Below are 24,963 nucleotides of genomic sequence, written 5' to 3' on the forward strand. Positions count from 1 at the left end.
ATTTCCCTCTTCCGTTGCTTCCTTCTTCCCGCCCCGTCTCCACCCCTTCCCCTTCCTCCCGAATCCTTCCCTCGCCCGCATCCCGCTCCCCTCCGCGCTCCGAGGCTCGAGACCAACTCGGAACTACTCTTCCCGGCGGGCTCCGCGCAGGGAGGAGCCGCGGGGGAGGAGCCAGGCTCCCAGGCCCCGGAGCCGCAGGCCTGTTGGGAAATGGAGTCCGCTTCCTGTCCGGACTGCTCGCCTGGGGCCGCGCAGGGGTCACGTAAACAAACTACAGTTCCCGGCGGCCCCCGCGCGCGGCGGGTCCGGGCTAGGCTGGGGCCGGGTTCGCGGTGCTCGCCGAGGCGGCGGCGGCGGCGGCGGCTGCGGTTGGAGGCGCCGGCCGGGGCCCGCGGCGGGGCCGTGGCTTGTCCGGGAGGGTGGCGGGGAGGGACGCACGGGGAAGATGGCGACGGCGGGCGCCAACGGGCCCGGCTCGGCCACGGCCGCGGCTTCCAATCCGCGCAAGTTTAGCGAGAAGATCGCGCTGCAGAAACAGCGTCAGGCCGAGGAGACGGCGGCCTTCGAGGAGGTGATGATGGACATCGGCTCCACCCGGGTGAGGGGCCGCCGGGGGAGCGGGAGCCGGGGGCGCCGGCCCGGAGCGGGAGGCGGGGCGGGGGCGGGCGCCGCGGCGAGGGAGGCGGAGCGGGGCGGCCGCGGGCCGGGCGGCGCGGGTGGGGGGGCCGCGCGGGGCGGGAAGACGGGCGTGCGGGGGCGCCGGCGGGGCCGGCGGGGCCGGGGGAGCCGGCGGGGGCCGGGGGAGCCGGCGGGGCCGGGGGACGCCCCTGCAGCATCCCCGGGGCTCGGGCGGCGGCGGGGGTGGGCACGGGCCGCCGGGGCCTCCGGCGCGGGCATCTCCTGCGGTCCGGTCCGTCTGCCCCGCTGCGCCGCTCTCGCCGCCCGGGTGCCTTCGGGGAAGGCCCCGGGAGCGGTTTGCGCGCCGCGCCGGGTCGGGGGGGCAGGAAGTCCCCTCCTGCGTCCCTTCCCGTTGCTTCCTTTTTCAAATGCTTCTTGTGGTTTCCTGACGTGAACGAAGGTGAGGTCCGTGGCTCCAGACGGCGCTTGATGTTCTGCCCTGGCCGCCGCGGAGGGGACGCAGGACTTGGAAGCTCCAGAGCGGGTCACCAGTTGGCTGTAGGTTAGGTTTGCTGAGCTTTCTAGGAAGATGGCTGCTTTGTGGGTCGGTTATAAAGTGCCTCCTCGGAGGGTCGCCTGTGGGTAGGGGACATTCATTCCTGAGCAGTTCCAGAAAGAAGACACCCCGGCCCGGTTGCCTGCGAAGCCCCTCTGGCCTTCGCTTCTTGCTTCCCAGGCCCCAGTATCAGAGGGCGTGAGGGCGGGAGTCTGTCCTGCTGGCCTGCAGTCCTCGTTCAGGGACACGTTCTTCTCAGAAAGGCAGGTGAGGGTACTGCCCCTTCGGTCCCTCCCAGGCCCATCCAGGAGGAGCTCCCGGGGAGAGGGTGGAACAGAAGCACCGCTGGGAGCTCTTTCTGCCTGTCCAACTGGTTTGCATCAATGCCTGCGACTCTGGCTGTGCTCTTGTTTCTGTCTTCCCAACTGTTAGTTTTTCTTGTGTGTTTTCCCCTTTGGGTCTCTAGAGACCATGTGTCCTGGTTCATGGGAGTCCGAACAGAGAGCATTAGTGGGGAAGCAGGTCGGAGGCGCTGGCCACAGCTCCCTCTTAGTGCTGGAGGGTCGTGATCCATCTGAGCAAAGACGGCTCTGGCTCCGCCGCGGAGCTTCTGGTCGTGCTGGGGACGGAGGCAGGCACGTGGGCCGGAGCCTCTGCTGGAGGCCCTGTCCTCTGTCTGGGCTCTGACTCCTGCAGCCGCTGGGTGGGATTTTAGGGTTTGCGCAAGGAGAAAGGCTGTGAGAAGCTCAGAGCTGAGGCCTCTGTCTTTTGAGCAACCTGGTTTGTCCAAACATTGCTTGTGCCCACCTTGCCACTGCAAATTACTTCTCTGCTGCTCATTGACGTCTGGTGGGCATACAAGGCCGGGGCTTGGGAACCCAAGAGTCTAAAGCTGGAGGTAAGGGATCTGGAGCTTAGCTTAGCAGAGAGGGCTCTGCTGAGGCCCATACAGCCGTTGGGGCCGACGGTAACGGGAGGCAGGTGTTGGCCGCGTACTGACAGCAATCTGGAGTGGCCCAATGGTTTCCATAGTGTGTGCTGACCTCTTGGAACAGAAAGTTCTGATGTTGGGGTCAGCAGAGCAATGCATGACCCCCAGAAGTTCACCAGCTGCCCTAGGTCTGTGTTTTGGCTGGTTGCAGCGGTCCTCAGAAGTAGGCATTCACCTCCCGCAGAAGGACTTAGGATCTGTAGGATCAGCCTGCCAGACTGATGGTTGTGGCGTCTTACTGCCGGGCCAGATAACCTTTCCCCAAAGTGGGGATCAGGCCGGGCTGAACAGGGTTACTGCTCCCTCTGTCACCCCCAGTCTCAAGGCTCCCCTGGCCATCCAGGGGCTTTTGAATGAGCTAGAAGTCTGCCTCTTGGTTTTGGGACTGGTTTTCCAGCGAGGAGAGCCGGCAGTTCCCAGATGTTCTAGTTTGGGTGGTACAGGCTCTGTAACTTTCCTGAGGGGGGCAAATGGCAGAGCCCAGAAGCCTGTGCCGTCCGGAGCGGGAAGGAAGGAGGTTGGTGATCATGGCTCTGTGGCCTCTCCCTCTGGCTGTCCCCTCATGTTCCAGTTAGTCCTGGCGCACCAGGAAGGGAAAGTGGAGGTGCCTGATGGGCCCCCTTCCCGGGACTTACCCTATGGGACTAGCTTGGGGGCTGCCGGCAACCCTTCGGGGACTCTGTTTAGACAGATGCCAACTGGGCCATGCCCCGAGCAGAGCATCAGACCCTGCCTGGCTGGGTAATGCCAGCCGTCGGTGCCGTGGATGCGGGTGGCGTGTCCCCGGCCTGGCCGGTTCTGCGGTTCCTGGCACCTCTCCTCCTGGCACCAGTGGGACGGCATGCCGTGGAGACAGATGGCACAGGAGCAGTGGTCAGAAGCTTCCCTGACACTCGCGCTTGTCCTCCCTCTCAGTTACAGGCCCAGAAGCTGCGCCTGGCCTACACGAGGAGCTCCCACTACGGCGGTTCTCTGCCTAATGTCAACCAGATTGGCTGTGGGCTGGCTGAGTTCCAGGTAAGCGGACACCGGCCGAGGGGGATCGCGGGCTCTCGGGCGACCTCCCCTGCGGACTTACCTGCCTCTTCCGGCAGAGCCCCCTCCACTCACCTCTGGATTCGGCTCGGGGCACACGGCACCACGGGCTGGTGGAACGAGTGCAGCGTGACCCTCGGAGGATGGTGTCCCCGCTCCGCCGCTGCCCCCGCCACATATCCTTCCGGGGGCGTGGGGGCAGGCAGGGGAGGAGACGGGGTTCCGGGGGAACTCATGGGAGGGAGGGGCTCTGTGTGCGGCTCCGTCCCCGTCCATTCCGGGCCTCCCAGACAAGCCACCGTTCGGCCCGTGTGACCGCGACGGCGCCCGTGATGGGGGACATAGGTCTCCTGCTGCAGGGGGTCTGGTCCCCTCTTCATGTTTTGCCTCCCCTTTCTCTTGGTAGCTCTCGGTTGTGGAGACGTTCACTGCGCTGCTTCCCATGCCCCATCCCGCTACTCTGCCTTATTCTCCCAGCTCTGCTGGGCCCGGTTCCCTTTTCTCTTGCATTCTTTGGCCCTTGGCATTGCCCCTCACGGAAGAGGAGGAGGGAGGTGCTCGCTTCTCTGAGCAGCTGGTCCACCTGCTCCAGTGTCCTGTGCTTCTCTGGTCTCTGTGTCCCCCGCCCCTCCTCCCTTTCTCCTTAACTGGTGTGCTCACGTCGACAGCTCGCCCTATGGTCCTGCCTACTTGTCTCCTCCCCCGGAGTCTGGCTGGCGGAGGTCAGTGTCTAGGGCAGGCAGCATCTCCTGTCCACTCTCAGCTGTGTCTCTGGAGGGAGTTTGGCTTGGGGCTAGGCTTGTTGGTCGAGGCTTTGAACAATCCTTCCTCCATGACGGCTGGCTGGGAGGGGTGGGGGCAGGCGCAGTAGGTGGGTCAGAGTCCAGCCCTGGCCGTGTTGACACGGGCAGCCAAGCCTCCGGGTCCAGCCAGTGCAGGACCAATGGTCACAGTGGCTGGCTGGGGTGTGTGCATCTGGGGAGGGAGCAGGCCGCCTCTCCCCAGGACTGGGTGCCAGGTGTGCTGGTCTGGCCCCGGGTGTCCGAGCCTCCCCGGGCCAAGTCATCCTCAGTGCTTGTACCGGCATGGCTGCTGGGCTCCTGGGCTCCGGGATTCTTACTCAGCGGGTCCCGGCAGAGACAAGTTGAGAATTTCCAGGTCTCTTAGCTTGACTGTGGGAGAGGGGTCAGGGGTCCAGGTAGCAGAAGATCCAGGAAGGAGGCGTGGCCCTGGGCGCTCAGCCCTGTCTGTCTTCTGCTTGTGGCCTGGTCCTCCCCAGCCCCATGCTTGCTCTCCCTGGATAGCCTTGCTCGTCCTGACATTGTATTTCCCCCGCAGGGCGGTGCCCTGGGGCAGTTTCCCTGCGGAGAAGGGCCAGATGTTTCGACTACCATCTGCGCTGAACAGGTGATGGCCAGGGCCCTGGCCGTCTCAGAGCCACCTCTCTTATCTGTCCTGTCGGGCCACCCTCCACCCGGCTTCCTGTCCCAGCCCTGCTAGCGTTTCCCCTGCTGAGCAGGGCCTGGGGACCAGAAACAAGGTCCCACCCAGCTCATCTCTGCCCCCCCCCACACCCCGCCCCCCCAGGACGAGTTCTGACTCTGCCCTTCACACCAGCGTGATGAACCCCAGCCCTCAGGACACTTATCCAGGCCCTGCCCCTCCCAGCATCCTGCCCGGCCGCCGTGGAGGTAAATGGCCTGGCCCCGGGCAGGGAGTGACCTGAGGAGCTTTAGTCGGAAGTCCATAGAGAAGTCCAGACTGTAGCCAACTGTCCCGCATCCTTTGTAGGTTTTCTGGATGGTGAAGTGGATTCCAGAGGTATGTGTCCCACGCCACTCGTGGGTACCGATGCCCACGACCTTCAGGGCTGGTGTTGGGGGCTTCGTGCTGGGTCTGCTCACTTCGGCGGCTTCTGCCTGACTCCTTTCCAGCCGTCTCATCGTCAGTCTTTCTCTTTCAAGTCCCTGCTATTGAGGAGAACGTGCTGGACGACAGGCATTTGCTGAAGCCATGGGATCCTAAGAAGGTCGGTGCGGCCCACTTTCCGGTTCTTTCTGTGGGGCGGGGCTTCCTCCGTCCTCCGGAGCCCTGGCCTCCTTCCCACGTTATTCCTTCTCTCCTCAGCTGTCCTCATCCTCTTCCCGACCGCGGTCCTGTGAAGTCCCTGGAATTAAGTAGGTGCCTCTGTTAGGCTGCCCGAGGGGCCGAGGGACACGTGGGAGGCCGGCCTCTGCCCCATCTCCCCTCTCTTCCTGTGCCCTGCAGCGCCTTCCCATCCCCCGACCAGCCTGCCGGCGTGCCTGGCCTCCCACCTGCCATGAACACGGGCGGCTCCCTACCCGACCTCACCAGCCTGCACTTCCCCCCGCCACTGCCCACTCCCCTGGACCCGGAGGAGATGGCCTACCCCAGCCTGAGCGGGGGCAACAGTACCTCCAATCTGACCCACACCATGACCCACCTCGGCATCAGCGGGGGCCTGGGCCCTGGCGCGGGCTACGATGCCCCGGGTGAGCGGCTGTCCTGGCTGGAGGGGGGGGCGGGGTGCTGGGGGAGCTGGGCCGGGAGCCTCCTGTGACCGCCCGCGCCAGTCCTCCCCAGGAATTCTACACGGCAGGCGCGGCTCTCTCTCGAAAGGTGATGGCGGGCAGCCCCCGGGTGGGCCGTGCCGGCCTCACTGTCAGGGACAGAGCAGGGAGGACATTGTGTCGCCGCGTCATAGTCTGGTCGCTGCTCTCTGTTCTGGGCAGAAAGCAGCCCGGCCCCGTCGGTAACGTTGGCACCCGTGCTTCTTGTCTGTGCCTGCAGGACTCCAGTCCCCTGGCAGCCACCTGTCCTTGCAGCCCTCCCTGAGCAATCCCAACCTCCAGGCCTCCCTGAGCGGCCCCCAGCCCCCGCTGCAGGGCTCCCACAGCCACCCCTCCCTGCCGGCCTCCTCCCTGGGCCGCCAGGCACTGCCCGCCGCCTCGCTGGGCCACCCCTCGCTCAGTGCCCCGGCCCTGTCCTCCTCCAGTTCCTCCTCCGCTTCAGCTCCCGCGCTGGCTGCCCCCCCTTACCCACCTTCGACCCCCGGAGCCTCCCCCCGCCACCGTCGCGTGCCCCTCAGCCCCCTGAGTTTGCCCGCGGGCCCAGCTGAAGCCAGAAGGTCCCAACAGCAGCTGCCCAAACAGTTTTCGCCAACAATGTCACCCACCTTGTCCTCCATCACTCAGGTACGCGTGGCGGCCTTGTGTCCCTGTGTGTTTGCTCCTCTCTCCCCGCCACACGCCCCCTCCCACGCCCCTCGCTCCTGTGCTTCTCCGCTCCCTCCTTCCTCTGTGCCCCTCATTTTGGGGGTGAGCCGCTTCCCGGTTCACGGCCCACCCCCACCCCATCCCGGGACAGGTGCTGTGCGGGCCGAGAGCCTCGCCGCCTCACCTGTGGGACACGGGTGCCGTCCTAAGGGTCACAGGAGCCGCATCCGGGCTGTGCTTAGGCTGGGCCCAGCCAGGGGCAGCCCCGTAGGTCGTAGCTTTTCCTCCCCTGCTTCTCCCCCAGCTGCTTTCCTCATGTGTTTTGTCTCTCACGCCTCCATCCTGTCCTGCCCCGGCCGCCGCTGCTCTTCTTCCGCAGAGTTCATAGAGTCAGGGGCTCTTGGGTCACGGAGCCCCATCTCTTCGTGGTACAGAGGAGGGCACTGCCCGGAGGGAAAGTACTTTCCGAGCTCGCTTAGCAAGTTAGGGGGAGTTGGGAGCTGAAGGAGAACCAGTGAGGGCTCCTTCCTCAGCGCCCAGCCGCGCGGCAACCCCTGCCCCTTCTCTGGGCCGCAGCCCTTCCCAGGGATGGGCGGTCCGCGCCCCCGGAGGCAGGTCTGCAGCCAGGCCTGCCGGGGCTCTGCTCCCTGCAGCCCGGATCAAGCCTCACCTCCCTCCCTCCTTCCTGCTCTCCCTGTGTCTGCCCTCGAGTCCCTCGAGTCCACGGGGCGCGCACCTGCGGCGGGGGGTGAGGGGGTGGGGGCCGGTGGTGGCCGCGCTCACTTGCTCTGGTCCTGATGTGCGTGGTGATTGCGGGCACCCAGCCCCGGGGTGTCCCGTGGAACGCTGGCACGTTTGTGTTGAGGATGGTTGTGGCTTCACAGGGTGGGAAGCCCTGGCTGAGGGGCTCTCCTGAGGGGTAAGCTTCTCCCTCTTTCCTTGCTTCTCTTCAGGGTGTCCCCTTGGATACCAGCAAGCTGTCCACTGACCAGCGGCTGCCTCCATATCCATACAGCACCCCTGGTTTGCTTCTGCCCAGCCAACCGGCCACCCCAAAGCCTCTGCAGCAGCCCGGGCTGACCTCCCAGGCCTGCTCCAGGCAGCCCTCCGGGGGACAGCCCCTGGGCCGGCCGCTGCACTTCGGGTCACTGTACCCGCCCAGCTCCGGTGGGCAAGGGCAGCCGTCTTACCACCGGCCAGGAAGTGACTTCGGCCTGGGGAGTGTGAGTACCCGGGTCCAAAAGCAGGGGGAAGGTTGGGGGGGGGTGGGCTCGAGGGGCCCCTGCGTCGCATCGCTGGTGCACGCTGAATTGGCAGATCCGGGGTGGTGGGGGAGAGGCTCCGACCCCTGGAGCGCAGAGCTCCGCCAGCCCGAGGCTTCTGCCTTCCTGCGTCTGACCCCTGCTCTCGCTGCTGCCCCCCAGCCCGCTCTGCGCAGCGCGCTTGCTGACGACAGCCACTCTGACGCCTTCTCTCCGGGGCATGCCCACGCTCTGTCCCGGCAGGTACGGCGCCCACACCAACTCCGGGCCTGGTGCTTGCCGCTTGGGCTCTGCTTGCCGCCTTCTTCCCGACTCTGCGCTGACTCTGCAGTCGGGGGCGGGGCGTGCTTTGCTGGACAAACAGGACGGATTTGCCAGGCAGGCAGGGTCAGTGGGACCCCCCGTTCTGAAGTGCCTCCTCGGGCCCTGTCCGTGTGTCCGTGTGTCCGTAGCTGGAGCAGTTCACCATGCAGAGCCCGTCAGCCGGCCTGGCGCTGGACCCCCCTGGCTTTTCTGAAGGACCTGGATTTTTAGGGGGCGAGGAGCCAGTGAGTAGCCTCCAGGCCCCTCGTGCCCTCAACCGCCAGAACTTGACCCGCTGTTCCCGCCGTGCCTCGGGGCCCAACGTCCTCCTCCCAGGTGAGCAGTGTGGGGGGCGGCGGGGCGCAGTGTGGGGGGCGGCGGGCGCAGTGTGGGGGACGTCCATTCCCCAGTGCATCAGGAGGCCCGGGCTTGCAGAGGAGTGGACGGGCTGCGGGCCTCACCCGTCTCTTCTGCCCACACAGGGGAGTCCTCCCCAGGTTTCTCCAAGGAGATTGCGGCGGCCCTGGCCGGAGTGCCTGGCTTTGAGGGGCCAGCCGCTGGGCTGGGGCTGGGGCTGGAGGAGGACCTGCGCATGGAACCGCTGGGCCTGGAAGGGCTCCACATGCTGAGTGACCCCTGTGCGCTGCTGCCCGATCCTGCTGTGGAGGACTCGTTCCGCAGCGACCGGCTGCAGTGAGGGGCCTTGGCGGAGCCCCTCTTCGTGACTGTTCCCCATCACTGTCCCTTTCCTCCCAACCCCCTGGCCAGTAGAGACTCCACTCTGCCCCCAGATCCTCTTTCTCACATGAATGAGGGATCCTAGGAATGAGAAAAAGTGAGGGGTTTGTCCAGGTGGCCCCTGAACTCTGCACAAGGGGCGGGCCTGGGGGAGCCGCAGGGAGGGCCTGAAGCACTTGTAACTCTGAACCTGAACCGTCTGTCTGGAGGTCAGAGCCTGTTGGAAGGCTGGGGGGGTGAAGGGGGCACCCTGAGGCCTTGGGGTGGGCAGTGCCAGCCCCTCCTCACAACTCCTCCCCCTTGCGGTGGAGGAGAGAGCCAGAGTGGATATTATTTTTTATTAAATATATTATATGTTAATAAAAAAATCGTATCAAACACTTGGTGTGGTGTCTATTCTTGGGGATGCATTTGGGGATCCAGAGAATCCCTGGGGCCAGGCCCTTGTGTCTGTTAGGGTTTCTGCATCTTCCTGTCACTGTTGTGGCTCGTGGCAGGGTCCCAGCCTCAGGATTTGTACCCAGCATGGAATGTGGCAGTCACGACTGGAAGCGACTGGATGCCGGCTCCCAGACAGCACGACGGCCCTCCTGTGTGCGGCCCCCCGGCCCCGCCGCCGGGCCCTGGCTGGGAGTCAGGCAAGGAGGCCGCTGCCTGCTGAGCACTCAGGCTGCTGTCCCCCCCACCCCACCCAGACCCCCACCCCCGGAGCAGCTGGCCCCAAGCCCCAAGGACCGCCTGGCAGAGGGAGGGTCTCCAGGAGGATTTTATGCCCCGGGTGGGTGCCGGGCAGGGCTCGGGTTGGCTCCCTCTTTCGTACGGGCCTTTTGATCCCGGAGAACCTGGAAGACAAGTGGTACCTGGCCAGGCTCTGACCTCGCGCTGCGGGTCTGCGCTGCGGGTCTGCGCCTGGCTCCCTCCCCGCGCCCGCATTCCCAGCCCGGCCGGCTCTGTTCCGCTGTCCCTGTGTGCCAGCCGGCCTGCTCGCAGGGTCCCCACGGGCCCTCCTCTTTCTGTCTCGGGCTGCCAGCCCTCCGGCCGCAGGAGCCTCTGCCCTCCGCTCCTGTCCCCGCCGCGACCGGCCGCCTCCGGGACTCGCGCACCGCGCAGCGCCGCCGTCCGCTCTTCCTCTGTCCAAAGCCCCCCTTTCCGGACAGGGAACCGAGAGCTTGTGGCCGAGGCCCGCAGGGGATGCAGGGTGCCCCAGACCTGGGAGTGGGGGCGTCGCGGGGTCGGCGCAGCCTGGGCCTCCCGGGGCCCGCGGCCAGGCGCCCTGGCGGCATGTGACCCGGCCCCGGGGCCGGCCCGGCGCCCGCCGCCAGCGTGCAGGGGGCCCTCCCGGCCGCCAGGGGTCGCGCTGCAGGCGCCGGGCGGGCGCGGCGGGGTCACGGCCGCGGTGGGGGTGTGGGGGGGGCCGCGGAGAAAGCGGGGCGCGCGGACGAGCCCGGCGCGGCGCCCCCGCCGCCTGTCCCTCCGCCCGCCGCCCGGCGGGGAGCGCGCTGAGCCGGGCGCCATGTCCGGGGCCGGGTAGCCCGCCGCCCGCCGCCCGCCTCCGAGCCGCCGCCCGCCCGCGGGCCGGGGAGCCGCGGGCCGGCAGGTAGGGCCGGGCGGGGGGCGGGGGGCGGGGGGCGGGGAGGGGGTGCGGGCGGGGCGGCGGGCGGGGCGGCGGGCGGCGCTGCTGGTTCCGCTTCCTCCGCCGCGGGGAAGTGAAAGCGCGGGGAGCCCGCCGGGCAGGGGCGGGCGCGCAGGTGTGCGGGGGGCGCCCCCCCCCCGGCCCGCCTCCCCCTCCCCCGCCCGGTCCGCGGCTCTCGGACCGGGACCCGCCGCGTGTGGCCGCGCTGGGCTGGGGGGTGGGGGGCCGCGGGGGGGGTTCGGGGGGGGGCGCGCGGGGCGGCGGAGGGCGGCTGCGGGCCGGCCCCGCGGTCCCCCCCGCCGCACGCCCCGGGGCCGACTTCCGCCCGCGCAGCTTCCCCTCGCGGGTTTCGGGAAGTGCCCTCCCTTCCCCTCCCGAGCGCCCCGTGCCTCGGGCCCTGCGCTGCAGCCTCCCGCCGAGCTGCTCCCCAGGCTGCGCGCCCGGGCTCTGGGGACCCCCCCGGGGCCCCCCGCTGTCGGGTTGGGCCATGGCGGCAGGTGAGGACCCCGTGCGCGGAGGCCCGTGGGGCGCCCGGCTCCCTCCCTGCGTCCTGCGAGCGAGGGCGGGTGGCCGGACCGCCTCCCGCGGCGGCGTCGACCTAACTTCAGGCTCCTGGAGGTGGAGGGCGCTGGGCTTTCCGTCGGGTTAGTGCGCAGGGAGGAGAAAGGACACGAGTCTGGGGAAGACGCACGAAAACTTGGGTCTTGTGGGCCTTCCTGGAAACCCGTGGGGTCCTGCTGAAAACCCAGAGGTGCGCTCTTTAAGAACCTTAGCTGGACCGGGAGGTTCTGATGATGTCATCAGTAGAGGGGGAAGGTCGGAAACCCTTCAAACTGACTGTCAGGTCGGCATGATGTCACTGCAGGCCATTACCGAGAAGACTGTGGTCCCGGCCGCCAGGAGTCAGGCCGGGTGGGCCCTTTAAAGGGATTAGGGGAGCCGTGTGGGGTCAGAGCCCAGGGCAGCTGTGGGCGATGCAGCGGAGCAGGGATTGCCTGGGGAGCCGGTGGGTGCCACCCGGAGGGAGGGTCCTGGCCTCCTTCCTTGCCTGGTGACGTCACAGGCCGGCTAGCTCAGGGTTGGCCGAGCACCACTGACCTCCCCTCCCCTCGGAAGGACTGAGGAGAGGAGGGAGCAGAGGGTGGCCCCGGGGTCGCCTCCCTTGCTTCTTCACATCTCCTCCCCGCCGCCGTTCCAGATGCCGTGAGCGAGGGGGGGGCCATGGCGGAGGAGCGGCCCCCCCGGCTGGTGGACTACTTCGTGGTAGCTGGGCTTGCAGGGAACGGAGCACCCATCCCGGAGGAGACGTGTGTCCCCGAACCCAGTGGGCCCCTGCGCGCTCCCCGGCCAGCCGATCCCATCACGGACGTGGCAGTCATTGCCAGGGCGCTGGGCGAGGAGGTGCCACAGGGCTACACCTGCATCCAGACCTCGGCGGGGGGCCACCCCTTGGAACTCAGTGCTGGCCTCCTGGGGGGAACTCAGCCGGTCATCTGCTACCGCAGGGGCCGTGACAAGCCCCCCCTCGTTGAGCTGGGGTGCGTGTCCCTCCTGTGTGGGCACCAGGGGAGGTGGGGAGAGTCAGGGGCTGGGTTGCGGGCAGGAGGAGAGCAGGCCGGAGACAGGGAGCAGGGGGAGGTGGATGCACCCGGTCCATACGTGGAGTTGGGCGGTGGACTAGTGTGGCTGCTGGCTCGCTGTGGGATCTGGGGCCGGGTCTTGAGCCCCTCTGGAGAAGGGAAGGGACACCGCCCCACAGGGTGGTTGAGAAGATTGAAGGAGGCTATCCGCATGTGGGACTTGGCTCGGGGTCATAAGTGGAAGCTTTTCCTCTTGGCGCTTACAAATGAGTAGGAGGAGAGCCGCGGAAGGCTGGAGAGGGGCGTACTGACCGAGAAGCAGAGCCGAGCTTAGGAGAGGACGCACAGGGTTCTGGAGGGTAGAGCCCTGCAGGAAGTGGGCCCTGCTGCCCGGTTTGATAGGGCCAAGGCTGCAAGGCTGGTGGGTAGGACTAGTTGGCCAGATCTGGCAGGAATGGGGTCTTTCTCTCTGCCCCGAGACCTTGACGTCTGTGCCCGCTCTCTGCGTCCAGGGTCCTGTATGAAGGGAAGGAACGACCCAAGCCTGGCGTCCAGGTGCTGGACACGACCCCCTATAGCCACTCGGCCAACCTGGCCCCTCCCGGCCCTGGGCACCCCCGCACCTACCTCACTTGCCGGCGGGCAGCAGAGGGGGCGGGGCTCCATGCCCTGGGCATCACGGACCTCTGCCTGGTGCTGCCCAGCAAGGGCGAGGGCACGCCTCATACTTACTGCCGACTGGCCCGCAACCTCAACCCTGGCATGGTGAGCAGGGCCCCTTGGCCGGGTGCGAAGGCCTGCACCGAGCTGGTGTGGGGGTTGGGCACAGGGCATAGAGGGCGCCCTGCCACTGGGGCCTCTTATGCCCAGGGTGGGCCCAGAGGAGTGACTAGTCTTGGGAGACCAGGATTGTTGGGAGGTTTTTCCTTGAAGATTTTATTTATTTATTGGGGCAGGGAGATGTGAGAGAGGGGAGGATTTCCAGCAGGCTCCATGCCCAGCCCGGAGCCCGACATGGGGCTCGATCTCTTAACTCTGGGATCAGGACTGAGCCGAAACCAAGAGTTGGATGCTCGGCCGGCTGAGGCACCCAGAGGCCCCAGGATTATTGGGAGTTTTAAAGACAAGAGACCCCTGCAATGTAGGTGGGCTCAGTCGATTAAGCGTCTGACTTGATCTCAGGGTCGTGAGTTCCGGCCCTGCATTATTGGGCTCTACACTGGGCATGGAGCCTCTTTAAAAACTTTTTAATTTTTTTAAATAAAATTCAAAAGATGACAGAGGAGTGGTAGAGGACATGACGCCCAGAAATCTGTCGGCTATGTGTCTGTCTCTTGTCGTTTCTGGGACAGTGGGGCCCAGCGGTCTACCTGTGCTACAAGGTGGGCCTGGCCAAGGCCAACACGCTGGTGTACGAGGCAGGTGAGTGGCCCCTGTGTCCCTCCAAGCCCTTGGTCCTTAATGTCCCCCTCGCCTGCTGCCTCTTGGCTGGTACCCTCAGTGTGCCCAGACCCCACTTCCCCGTCGCCACTCGGCCCTTGTCTGGCGTCCCGGGAGCCCTCCCCTGAGTCTGATCGACCCTCCTCCTTTCGGTCCGTCCCCACACCCCGCTGCTGGGGGCGCAGAGCTGCTGGGTCGCTACCCAGAGGAGGACAACGAGGCGTTCCCACTGCCCGAGTCCGTGCCCGTCTTCTGCCTGCCCATGGGAGCCACTGTTGAGTGCTGGCCTGCCCAGACCAAGTACCCCGTGCCCGTCTTCTCCACCTTCGTGCTCACGGGCGCGGCGGGTGACAAGGTGGGTGTACGAGTGCGCTGAGGGGTCCCGGCCCCGCCGAGCCCGCCTCACGGCTTCTCTTCCCCGTCGCCGCCCGCATCCCCAGGTGTACGGCGCCGCCCTGCAGTTCTACGAGGCCTTCCCGAGGGCCCGGCTGTCGGAGCGCCAGGCGCGGGCCCTGGGCCTGCTGAGCGCCGTGGAGCGGGGCCGGCCGCTGGGGGGCCGGGCGGTGCGCAGCCGCCGCGCCATCGCCGTGCTGTCGCGCTGGCCCGCCTTCCCCGCCTTCCGCGCCTTCCTCACCTTCCTCTACCGCTACTCCGTCTCGGGCCCCCACCGCCTGCCCCTGGAAGCGTGAGCACCGCGGCCGGCCTGCGGGGAGGGGGGCGAGGGGGCGGGCTGCCGGGGCCGGTGGGGGAGGGTGGGTGGGGGCTCGGGCAGGGGTGCACCGCAGTGCAGACGGGGTTGTGGGGTTTGTGCAGGGGTGGGGGGGGGGCGTAGGAGGCCACTGCCTGGGGTGAGCGAGGCTCCGAGCTAGGGGGTATGAGGTTCTTGTGGGGGAAGCGGGGAAGGGGGGGCGGGAGAGAGAACTGGGGAGTCTGCCTCTGACCCGCAGCCCTCTCTTCCCCAGGCACATCTCTCACTTCATTCACAACGTGCCCTTCCCTTCCCCACAGAGACCCCGCATCCTGGTGCAGGTGTGAGCCTAGGCCTGGCGGGGGTGGGGGGGTGGGGGGGCGGTGGTGGCCTTCCTCTTTCTGACCTGCTGCTCCTCTGCCTCCCAGATGTCTCCCTATGACAACCTGCTCCTCTGCCAGCCGGTTTCCTCACCCCTGCCCCTCAGGTATGTGTTCGGGGGGAGGGTGCTATGATGACCAAGGACCCGGGAGGTGCCAGGCAGGTGGGCACAGGCCAGGCCCCAGTGGCCTCTGCGCCTGGTGTCTGGGGAGGGGTCTCCAGGGTCCCTGGTGACCCCCTCCCGGCATCCCCGCAGCGGGGCGAGCTTCCTGCAGCTGCTGCAAAGCCTGGGCCCTGAGCTGGCCATCACGCTGCTGCTGGCCGTGCTCACAGAGCACAAGCTGCTGGTCCACTCGCTGCGGCCAGACCTGCTCACCAGCGTCTGCGAGGCCCTGGTCTCCGTGAGTGCCACCCCATCGGGCCCTTCCTCCTCGGGAGGTTCCCACCTGTGCATCACCCCAGCCGCTCCTGACCCGACTCTACTTCCTCTTGCTTCCTCGGGGGCATGGGTGGGGGTGTCCCTCGGCCTCCTCCCTGGGCACCGTCTCCATACAGCAGGAGTCGGGGGCTGTTCTCCGATCCCCACCCTGGCCTGTGCCCCCCCTCCCTCCTGCACCCCCTCAGCTGCCCCAGGCTCCTGCTCACTGGTACCCCCTCCCTGGTGCCCCAGATGACCTTCCCGCTGCACTGGCAGTGCCCCTACATCCCGCTGTGCCCGCTGGCGCTGGCAGATGTGCTGAGCGCCCCTGTGCCCTTCATCGTGGGGATCCACTCCAGCTACTTCGACCTGCACGACCCGCCTGCCGACGTCGTCTGTGTCGATCTTGACACCAACACGCTCTTCCCGTGAGAGGGCGGGGCCTCCCTCAGGCTGGTGGGGGCCCCGCCACACGCACACACAACCTTGGGCGAGCCCCGGGGGAGGTTGGCGAGCAGCCCCACAGCCCCTTCTCCTCTCTGCGGATCTCACAGGACCGAGGAGAAGAAGCCCCTGTCCCCTCGGACCCTGCCCCGCAAGCCCTACAAGGTTCTGCTGGCCACCCTGACGAGCCTGCACCAGCAGCTGGACCAGAGTGAGAGCCCTGGGCTAGGGTGGGGACCAGAAACTGGCACTGACCTTGAGCCCCCAGATAGGGAGGCCTGGGGAGAGCTAGACCTTCCTTGAGGAGCTTAGAGGTATTAGGGTTTCCACGGGAGCGCTGCGTGCGCAGGGTCACTGGGGTGGCTTGAAACCATTCCCCACTGGAGTTGCTCCGGTCAGTACTGGCCAGGGGGTGCCGGAGCCGGCCCTGACCCCAGCTGCCCTGGTCCCCAGCATACACTGGGCCTGAGGAGGAGGCGTCCCTGGAGTTCCTGCTGACGGACTACGAGGCGGTGTGTGGGCGCCGGGCGCGGCTGGAGCGTGAGGTCCAGGGAGCCTTCCTCCGCTTTATGGCCTGTCTGCTCAAGGGCTACCGGGACTTCCTGCGCCCGCTCACCCAGGCCCCCTCCGAGGGGGCTCGGGATGTTGACAACCTCTTCTTCCTGCAGGGTAGGGAGGCCTGTCTCTGCGTGGGGAGCTGGCGGGGGAGGGGTGCTGGGCTTCGGGCAACGGGCGCGATGGGCAGTGTTAGAGGCACCAGCCGCATGCTTGCCTCTGGGCTTGGAGTCGGGGCGCCGAGATACACCAGTACTGGCCTGCCCTCTGGGGGCCCAGGGCTTGGAGTGCAGTGCTCCTGGGGCCAAGCTCTCCCTGGGGACCTGACTTCAGGGACCCCAGTCTGAGGCCCTGGGTGCGGACAGACAGAAGGGTGGGCCCCACGAGACTGGTGCTCTGCACCCGCGGGCGTCCTGCCTGAGGAGCCCAAGAGAGGCCGTGGGGGCTGGGGCCCCGATGGGGCCCGCTGACCCCTGCGACCCGTCCCCCCCCCCCCCCCCCCCCCCCCCCCGGCCAGGCTTCCTCAGATCCCGGGAGCGCTCCAGCCACAAGCTGTACTGCCAGCTGCTGCGCACACAGATGTTCTCGCAGTTCATCGAGGAGTGCTCCTTTGGCTCCGCTCGGCACGCTGCCCTCGAGTTCTTCGACTCTTGTGTCGACAAGGTACTGGGCGCCATCTGCCCTGCGTGCACCCTGTTACTGCTCCAAGCACTGGACCCTGGCCCGCGTCGGGGTGCCCCCCGCTGCAGTTACACAGGGCACGCGGCTGCCTTCACAGACACACTGGCCCCCTGTGCCCGTCACCCGCCCCCAGCGGTATCTCAGGGGCCTCAGGGGTGCCCGGGCCCATGTGCTCCTTCCCCATCACGGTGCTGCTCGGCGATGCCATCTCCTGGACAGCTGGGAGTGGCGCCCACTGTGCCTGCCGCCCTGACGCTCATCCTCACCATCCTGCGGCAGGTCCACCCGGAGCAGGAGAAGCCTGAGCCGACGCCCTTGGTGGAGCTGGAGGAGCTGTCAGGGAGTGAGCTCACGGTCTTCATCACACCCCCCGAGGAGCCTCCAGCCCCAGAGGGCGGCGAACCGCCCCCCCAGTACTGGTGAGAGCCTCTTGCTCCCCTGAGGCCGCCCTCGCCTGCTGGTCCCTGCTATTGCCTCTTTCTGCCCCCGCAGCTACGACGGGTTCCCAGAGCTGCGGCCTGAGCTGTTCGAGTCCCCGCGGGAGCAGCCTGGGGCGCTGCCCGTGCCCGGCCCGGCCCGTAGCGCGCCCAGCAGCCCTGCCCCTCGCCGGACCAAGCAGGTGACCGGGACGTGGGCCCCACACCGGCACCTGACTTGGGCCGTTTTTTTAGCTGGGAGGCAGACGTGAGGGTGGCTCCGCTATGATTAGCAGGTTTCAGTGCGCCTGGCCCGTCAGACGTCAGCTGCTGGCCCTGCTGTCCTTGCCACCACCTTCGTCTTCCAAGCTCTGGAAGCTGGGGTCTGTCCACGCTTGAGAGCTGGGCATCTCTGCCTGGGGCCTCGTCACCAAACCCTGGGTGCAGCGTCCATCCTGCCCCCTTGGAGCCCAGGCCCTGCCTCGGGGAGGGGTCTGCGTCTCCCCCACCGTTCTGAGACATGCCGTGGCCTGGTCCTTACCCGGGTGTGCCCTGCCCTATCCAGGAGATGAAGGTGGCCCAGCGGACGGCGCAGAAGTCAGCAGCCGTGCCGGAGCTATGGGCCCGGTGCCTGCTGGGACACTGCTACGGGCTGTGGTTCCTGTGTCTGCCGGCCTACGTCCGCTCGGCGCCCTCCCGCGTACAGGCCCTGCACACGGCCTACCACGTGCTGCGCCAGATGGAGAGCCGCAAGGTGGTGCTGCCTGATGAGGTGGGGGCCTGTGCGGCTGCGGGCAAGGAGGGAGGCTGCCAGGGCCCTGGGGTAGGGGGAGCCGTGAGGTCTGTGGGGACCGAGGGAGGCTGAAACCCGGGCGCTGGTTGGGGGGGAGAAGGGGGTGCTGAGCCGTGGGTGGGGGCAGGGGATGGGCCCCTCACCCCGCTCTCTCCCGGCACAGGTGTGTTACCGGGTGCTGATGCAGCTGTGCTCCCATTATGGGCAGCCTGTGCTGTCCGTGCGCGTCATGCTGGAGATGCGGCGGGCGGGTGTCGTGCCCAACACCATCACCTACGGCTACTACAACAAGGTTCGGGGTCTGCTTGGGGCGGGACAGTCGTCAGTGCCAGGTGTGGTGCGGGGAGGGTGCTGCTCCCTGACGCCCCTGCCCCCCGCCGCAGACCGGCAGACCGGCCCTGTGACCACCGTCAGCCCCTGTACTGGGCAGGGACGCAGGCGGCTCCCTCACTTGCCTGGGCCCCGACGAGGAGCGCGGCCCCCGCCCCACGGTAGTCCTGATGTGAGCCAGCGGTTGCACCTCACGCATTTGCTCTCTGTTCATCGTTAATGCAGGCTGCCCACCCCCCGCATCTTTTGGGGTGTGGTGAGGGCGCAGAGAGCGGCTGGTTTGTCCAGGGTTCCACAGGGAGGAAATGAGGGAGTCAGGGCACGGAACACAGGCAGAGCAACGGCTTCTGCGTTTGGGCCCTTTACCACAGTACTGAACTGGTTTTTACATGATGAAACTCATCGATGACCAGAAAAGTGAAAATATTTTTTCAAAGCCATATGCTTCCTAAGTAGCAGAGTCTGGATACAAAGTATCCACACAGCTTCTGGTTTCCTCCAGATCTCGCCCAGGTGGGCTTGCTCCTGGCCGAACCATCGGCAGGATGTTTGCAGGGGGAGGTGGCCCCTGGGCGCCTGGCGTCCCTGGAGCAGGCAGCGGCCACCCGGCTGCGGTCAGGGCGTGAAGAAGGCCATCTTGATGGGCACTGTGCTTGGCAGGCCGTGCTGGAAAGCAAGTGGCTGTCGGGTACACCGGGTGGGCGCCTGCGCTGGGCCAAGCTCCGGAACGTTGTCCTGGGGGCTGCTCAGTTCCGCCAGCCCTTGAGAGAACGGCGGCGGCGGCGGGAACAGGAGGCGGCCGCACAAGAGGCGGGCAGCGGCCGGACAGGTGGGCACGGGTCTGGGCTGGGGGCTGAGCAGCCAGGCTCCGGCAGGGAGAGGTGCAGAGAGCCGGGGCTGACCCTGTGGTTGGCATCGGGTGTCCTGGGGACGGGGACGCTGCAGTTGGCTGGTAACGAAGGAGAAGATGTTCTGCCGGGGGGGGGTGGGCTCCAACCCCAGAAACCCCAGACCCACCCAAGGAGCCCTGTTCTGGGATAGGGGCTGGGCTTCTACCTGGCTCTGTCTTTAGCCGCCTCCCCGTCTTTCGCAGAGCCCTGCCTGGAACGGCCCTCCCCCACCCGCCCACTTCAGCGCCAGACCACCTGGGCCGGTCGAAGCTTCCGGGACCCGGCTTCCCCCGCGGGGCGCCTGGTGAAAAGCGGCAGTCTGGGCAGTGCCCGCGGGGCGCAGCCCACCGTGGAGGCCGGCGTGGCCCACAGTGAGTGTCTGCTGGAGTCCTCCGCCCAGCTGGTTTCCCTTACCGCGGGGCAGGGAGAGAGGGAGAGCAGAGCCAGGCTGTGAGGTGATGGGGGTTGCTGCGGAAGCTGGGGACCTTGCCCGGTTGCTGTCTTTTCTGCAGGCAGGGGCTGTGCTTCCCTGGCTCCTGGACAATGGGTGAGGCTTTGTGTTCTCTGACTCGTGTCTGCCCTGCAGTGATAGAGGCCTTGGGGGTGCTGGAGCCCCGGGGTTCCCCTGTCCCCTGGCGTGATGGGAGCCTCTCCGACCTGAGCCTGACTGGCGAGGAGCCGGCCCCTGGAGGCAGCCCAGAGGACTCGGGCTCAGCTCTGAGCGCCCAGTCGGTGGAAGCCCTGGAGGGGCTGAGCGGGCGGGCGCCCAAGGCTGGCGGGCGTCAGGAGGAGGCCAGCACCCCGCGACGAGGGCTGGGCGCCCGCCTACAGCAACTGCTCACTCCTTCCCGCCGCTCCCCTGCCTCTCGCACTGCGCCCCCTGAGCTGCCCCCTGAGCTGCCACCTCCGGCCCACCGCAGCCCGATGGACAGCCTCCTGCGCCCCCGGGAGCGGCCTGGATCCACCGCGTCCGAGGTAGCCTGCGAGGGCCAGGGCCAGAGGCCTGGAGACAGAGCCCAGAAGTGGGGGGGGTGGCGGCGCCAACTGAGTGCCCCTCTCCTGCTGTGGCAGAGCTCGGCCTCTCTGGGCAGCGAGTGGGACCTCTCTGAGTCTTCCGTCAGCAGCCTGGGCCTGCGCCGGTCCTCGGAGCGCCTCAGTGACACCCCTGGGTCCTCGCAGCCGCCTTCTCTGGAAGTGAGGAGAGCCCCTTCTGCACAGATGGGCCCCACACCCACATGCAGACTCCCCCCGACCTTCCCTCTGGCGAGGCAGAGGCTGGGGCAGGTGGACAGAGCCTGGGCTCCTGAGCCTGGGGCGGGGGCTCTTCTCGTCCGCAGATCCTGCTTTCCAGCTGCTCCTTGTGCAGTGCCTGTGACTCGCTGGTGTACGACGAGGAGATCATGGCTGGCTGGGCGCCCGACGACTCCAACCTCAACACAGTGTGCCCCTTCTGTGCCTGCCCCTTTGTGCCCCTGCTCAGCGTCCAAACCCTGGACTCCCGACCCAGGTGCCCAAAGGAGGGAAAGTATTACGGCGGGACTTGGAGGCGGGAGTTCTGGGGCTGACCCCCATTATCCCCCTGCAGTGCCCCCAGCCCCAAGCCTGTCCCTGCCGGTGCCAGTAGCAGCAAAGATGCTCCCGTCCCTGGGGGCCCAGGCCCCGTGCTCAGTGACCGCAGGCTCTGCCTTGCCCTGGATGAGCCCCAGCTGTGCAACGGGCACACAGGGGTAAGGGCTGGGCCAGAGGAGAATGGTGGGGGTCCATGTGTGTTGCCCGGCGGTGGTGGGGTGCGACAGGCCTCGAGGGTATGGGGCATCTTGGGAGCTGCGGCCCATGGCGGCTCGGTGGCAAGCAGGTTCTGGGGCTGGGACCGTCCTCCCTCTTGGTGCCCAACAGGCTGCCTCCCGGCGGGTCGATGAGGGTGCCTGGGCATACCTGAGTCCCCTGGTGCTGCGTAAGGAACTGGAGTCGCTGGTGGAAAATGAGGGCAGTGAGGTGCTGGCCTTGCCTGAGCTGCCTGCTGCCCACCCCATCATCTTCTGGAACCTTCTGTGGTATTTCCAGCGGCTGCGGCTGCCCAGTATTCTGCCATGCCTGGTGCTGGCCTCCTGTGATGGCCCCCCACCCTCGCAGGTCAGTGCCCTCCCGTGGCCCCTGCTGGTGCTTGCTGGCTGTTGCACACCTCCCCTCTGGGTCTGTCCCTCAGGCCCTGCAGAGCGAGTCACAGGCCTGGGCTGACCCCTTGGAGAAACCGAGTCTCCGTTTTCTCATCTGTAGAACAGCCTAAGTGCCCAGGCTCATTCGATGCCCGTGTGGTGCCTGGTTCCTACCCAGTGACTCCCTGACGGTGGTGTCATTCCGCCAACATTTACTGAGCACCTTTCAGGCTCCGGGCAGCTTGTAGGGACAGCTTTTAGGGACAAGGGATGCAGCAGCTCCAGGACCAAGTGTGTGCCTTGGAGAGCTCGCACTCCCCTGGGGACTCGAGGGCTCCTCTTCCTCTTCCTTTTGGCTCTAGCTCGCAGCGTCCCTTTGTGTCCTGGAGCACTGCCACCGCTCTGCTTCCAGCCCTCTGCCAGCTGGCCCCTGAGCCTGCCCCGTGTCTCGGCCCCTGCAGGCCCCGCCTCCCTGGCTGACGCCTGACCCGGCGGCTGTGCAGGTGCGGCTGCTGTGGGACGTCCTGACCCCCGATCCCAGCAGCTGCCCACCTCTCTACGTGCTCTGGAGGGTCCACAGTGAGTCTGGTGTGCGGCCTAGGCTGGGAAGAGTGGGTGACGCCCGCAGGGCGCAGCGACCCGGCTGCCTCCCTTCTCTCACCCAGGCCAGATCCCGCAGCGGGTGGTATGGCCCGGCCCCATCCCTGCAGCCCTGGGCCTGGAGCTGCTGGAGGCTGTGTTGCGCCACGTGGGTCTCAACGAGGTGCACAAGGCCGTGGGGCTCCTGCTGGAGACTCTAGGACCGCCTCCCAGTGGTCTTCACTTGCAGAGGTACGGTGCTCCCACCCGGGAGGTCCCTGGCCTGTCCCCGGGTCCGTACCCCCTTTCTCTCACTCGGACCCTCTGCCTCCACTCCAGGGGCATCTACCGTGAGATCTTATTCCTGACGATGGCTGCTCTGGGCAAGGACCACGTGGACATTGGTGAGGGAGCAGGCAGGGGGCTAGGGAGCTTAAAAGAATCTGGGGCCCGGTGTTGGGGGGTTAAAACTGTAATCCGTTGCCCTGCCCGCTTCCACTCTCTTTCCTAGGGGCCTTCGACAAGAAGTACAAGTCCGCCTTTAACAAGCTGGCCAGCAGCATGGGCAAGGAGGAGCTGAGGCAGCGACGGGCACAGATGCCCACCCCAAAGGCCATTGATTGTCGCAAGTGTTTTGGAGCACCTCTGGAATGCTAGGGACCCTTAAGCTCTCCTCTCCAGCCTGGGGTGGGGAGGTGGGGGAGAGCGGATTCTAGAGCTACCCTGCTTTCCTACTCCTTTTGTAGAGGAGTTGGGAGCGGACTGGGAGGCAGGCCCAGCCGTAGGCTCCGAATATGGGCAGCAAGAAGAGGGACCCACTGCTAGCAAAGGTCACAGTCCCCTATCTCCAGCCTGCCCAGGATGCTCATGCTGATGTATGAGGCCTGGCGGGAGTTGGCACAGCTCTGTTTCTCCCCAGGTTATACCGGGAACTCTCTTCCAGGGTACCCACTGATCTGCACTGCCCTGGTCATTGTCTAAGTTTTTGTTTTAAAAAACAACTGGAAAGGTACAGAGCTACTGAGCCTTTGCCCTGGATGAGAGGGAGGCATGTCGTTCTCCACCAGTGATGGGCCTTCCTCCTGGGAACTGCTGAAGTAGCCCAAAGCTCTCCATCAGGTCTTCCCACCTTAGTGTTTGCGTTTTCAGTTATTTATTGTGGAACCACGGCCCCTTGCTTATGAGGTTCCTAGGGATGATGAAAAAGAAGGGAAGCAGGGCACCGTGGTTCAGTGGTTCGCAGCTCCTGTAAAGTCAGGAGGGAGCTAGAGAAGCCCCATCCTCCCCTCAGGAACAGCCGGGCCCGTCCAGTCCTAACCCTTCCCATCTCCTCTGCTGTGGGGAATGCCTCGCCCGCCCAGGGCCCCGGCTGCGCAGTAAGGATTGTTCCTTGCGAAGTTTTGTTGGATGTAAATAGAGTAAAAGCTGCTTGTCTTTTTCCTTCTGCCTCCTGTTCCCTGCGTCTGGGAGAACGGCAGGGGATGCCACTCTCTTTCCCGGGGTCGGGGGCGCACGTCCTTTCCCCCCTCCCATTCCTTGCGGCCTCAGGCAGGCCCTGCTTTCCTGGACCGGGGCTGGTACTGGCCCTGTGGGGCTCGGGGCGCTCTCAGAGCAGGAGAGGGGGGAGTCTGGTGCTGCCTGTGGTGGTGCCAGTCTGTGTGGTGCTTCCGGCCCTCCCACACAGTCACCCCCTTGTCCCTCATTTGTACCCCACACAAAGGCTCCATTCTCTGGGGGCTTGAGCTCATCTCTGCCTTCTACCGTCTCCCCCAGCTTTTGCCTCTCGGCCTCTCTAGTACTCCCAGAGCGGACAGCCCTCTCCCTAGTAGTTGGTGTTGGTGGCTCTCTGGCATCCTGGGACCCCTGGCAGCCATCCTAGCCCCCCCCCCCCCCCCATTGCTCTCGCTGCTTGCAGGACCCGTCCAGCCAGGCTCTTGGCCTGGGGACAGATCAGGAAGCTAAGGCAAGGACCAAGGAGCCCACCCCCAACTCTCCCTTTCCTGTAGTATGATGAAATAAACACCGGAAAGAACCCCTAACAGAGATGCAAAACCAATCACCAAAGGGAATAGGGAATTAGCCAACAGGACGCCTGCCCTGGGGAAGGCAGGCAGGAGTGTCTCTGGGGGGAATGAGTTAACGTGAGGTTTTCGTGCAAATTCCCAGGGGTGGAGAACAGTGGATGCAGAGTGGTAGCACTTCTGAATTTGGGAAGCTTCAGGCCACAGGACCAACCCTTCCCCATCCTGTGCTGTGTATGAGAGATGCTTTCCCTCCGAAAAGAGCTGCACAGGAGGGAAGCTGGGCCTTGGGAAGTACCTTCTGTCCTGCCTGGGACTAGGAGGCATCTTCTTCAGAGGGGAAATCCTCACATCAGCCCACGCTCTGATCAGACCTTGCTCCCTAAAACCAGCCTCTCCCCACCTCTGCAAGGGAGCAGCCATCCTGCCCCCCGCAGCCTCACAAGTGAAGAGCACGGTGTGCCCAGCAGAGTGCTGAACTGCCTGGAATTCTAGAATTTTAGGGCTCAGTCCCTACTTTGACAGAGCATACTGTCTTAATGGTCTAGAAGGCCCCTTGACTCCGGTGAACAGGGTAACCGCCCCTCATCTCCAGTGCGCCCGCACCTTTATGCCTCCCTGTTGAGCCCTATGGCCAGATGCACAGGACTACAGAGTTCTTGCACCACAAGACTATCTGGAAATTCCAACAGCAAAGTACTCACCAGGGCATCTGACATCTCTGGGCTGGGGCCCAGGGGGACTGGATGGGGGAGGCCATGCCTCGTCCTGGCCCAGTTTCTCTTTCCAGACTTCAGAGCATATACAGGGTTGGGTACAAAATTTTAATTAAATTTTGTCTCTCCTACTTACGAATTTTATTATATCAGCCAAATTACTTAACTCCTGTGCCTCGGTTTTTCCTTGTGTGCAGATTGAGGTGGTTTTTCAAGGTTAATTACGCCATCCACATCCAGCGCTAAGCACACGCGGTCAGTGTCAGCTTCAGACACACAGGTAGTCTGCAGAGGGCGCGGTCAGGTCCCGGCCGCAACGGTGGCCTCACACTGGTCTTCCCTGGAGTTGGATCACTCCAGACTGAACGTTCCCTCCACCGTTGACTTTAATTCTGTTGGAAAGTGTTTTCTCAGGCTTCACTAGGCTCTTGGTCAGGCCGGTGTCTTCCACCACCGTACTTCCCTTCCTCTCCGCCCTTGAAGGACGGCTCGGCGGACGCCGG

General features: G+C 65.9%; 2 protein-coding genes across 17 annotated transcripts; both read left to right on the forward strand.

Annotated features, from left to right (window-relative positions):
- The first annotated feature begins 287 nt into the window (after nucleotides 1-287).
- CRTC2 (CREB regulated transcription coactivator 2) lies at nucleotides 288-9,117 on the forward strand. Of its 11 annotated transcripts, XM_045086911.1 has the most exons (16): nucleotides 474-598; nucleotides 1,079-1,176; nucleotides 3,081-3,182; nucleotides 3,260-3,376; nucleotides 3,861-3,922; nucleotides 4,539-4,607; nucleotides 4,788-4,891; nucleotides 4,992-5,021; nucleotides 5,135-5,229; nucleotides 5,328-5,377; nucleotides 5,469-5,713; nucleotides 6,012-6,415; nucleotides 7,390-7,659; nucleotides 7,861-7,941; nucleotides 8,151-8,337; nucleotides 8,484-9,117. In XM_045086911.1, the coding sequence occupies exons 2-16, from the start codon at nucleotides 1,108-1,110 to the stop codon at nucleotides 8,696-8,698; spliced, it is 2,100 nt and encodes a 699-aa protein (XP_044942846.1). In that variant the 5' UTR covers nucleotides 474-598; nucleotides 1,079-1,107; the 3' UTR covers nucleotides 8,699-9,117. The 11 variants fall into 11 exon arrangements, with proteins under 11 accessions (XP_044942845.1, XP_044942844.1, XP_044942847.1 ...); XM_045086910.1 differs by lacking the exon at nucleotides 1,079-1,176 and having other exon boundaries at nucleotides 288-571; XM_045086909.1 differs by lacking the exon at nucleotides 1,079-1,176 and having other exon boundaries at nucleotides 289-598.
- A 1,167-nt stretch (nucleotides 9,118-10,284) lies between these two features.
- On the forward strand, nucleotides 10,285-23,163 carry DENND4B (DENN domain containing 4B). 6 transcript variants are annotated; one of them, XM_045086904.1, is made up of 28 exons: nucleotides 10,285-10,336; nucleotides 11,571-11,910; nucleotides 12,465-12,717; nucleotides 13,305-13,374; nucleotides 13,578-13,747; nucleotides 13,833-14,077; nucleotides 14,355-14,421; nucleotides 14,509-14,567; nucleotides 14,718-14,862; nucleotides 15,132-15,307; nucleotides 15,434-15,534; nucleotides 15,777-15,992; nucleotides 16,396-16,541; nucleotides 16,839-16,978; nucleotides 17,052-17,178; nucleotides 17,541-17,747; nucleotides 17,932-18,060; nucleotides 18,759-18,927; nucleotides 19,192-19,359; nucleotides 19,575-19,963; nucleotides 20,060-20,182; nucleotides 20,326-20,495; nucleotides 20,574-20,715; nucleotides 20,885-21,121; nucleotides 21,606-21,723; nucleotides 21,810-21,975; nucleotides 22,063-22,127; nucleotides 22,235-23,163. In XM_045086904.1, exons 2-28 carry the CDS (start codon nucleotides 11,594-11,596, stop codon nucleotides 22,378-22,380), a joined length of 4,461 nt encoding a protein of 1,486 aa, XP_044942839.1. In that variant the 5' UTR covers nucleotides 10,285-10,336; nucleotides 11,571-11,593; the 3' UTR covers nucleotides 22,381-23,163. The 6 variants fall into 6 exon arrangements, with proteins under 6 accessions (XP_044942839.1, XP_044942841.1, XP_044942837.1 ...); XM_045086902.1 differs by lacking the exon at nucleotides 10,285-10,336 and adding an exon at nucleotides 10,620-10,869; XM_045086907.1 differs by lacking the exon at nucleotides 10,285-10,336 and adding an exon at nucleotides 10,880-11,016.
- The last annotated feature ends 1,800 nt before the right edge of the window (nucleotides 23,164-24,963 follow it).

Source organism: Mustela putorius, unplaced genomic scaffold (genome assembly GCF_011764305.1).
Source record: "Mustela putorius furo isolate JIRA1106 unplaced genomic scaffold, ASM1176430v1.1 tig00000997_pilon_pilon_pilon, whole genome shotgun sequence".
Lineage (NCBI taxonomy): Eukaryota > Metazoa > Chordata > Mammalia > Carnivora > Mustelidae > Mustela > Mustela putorius.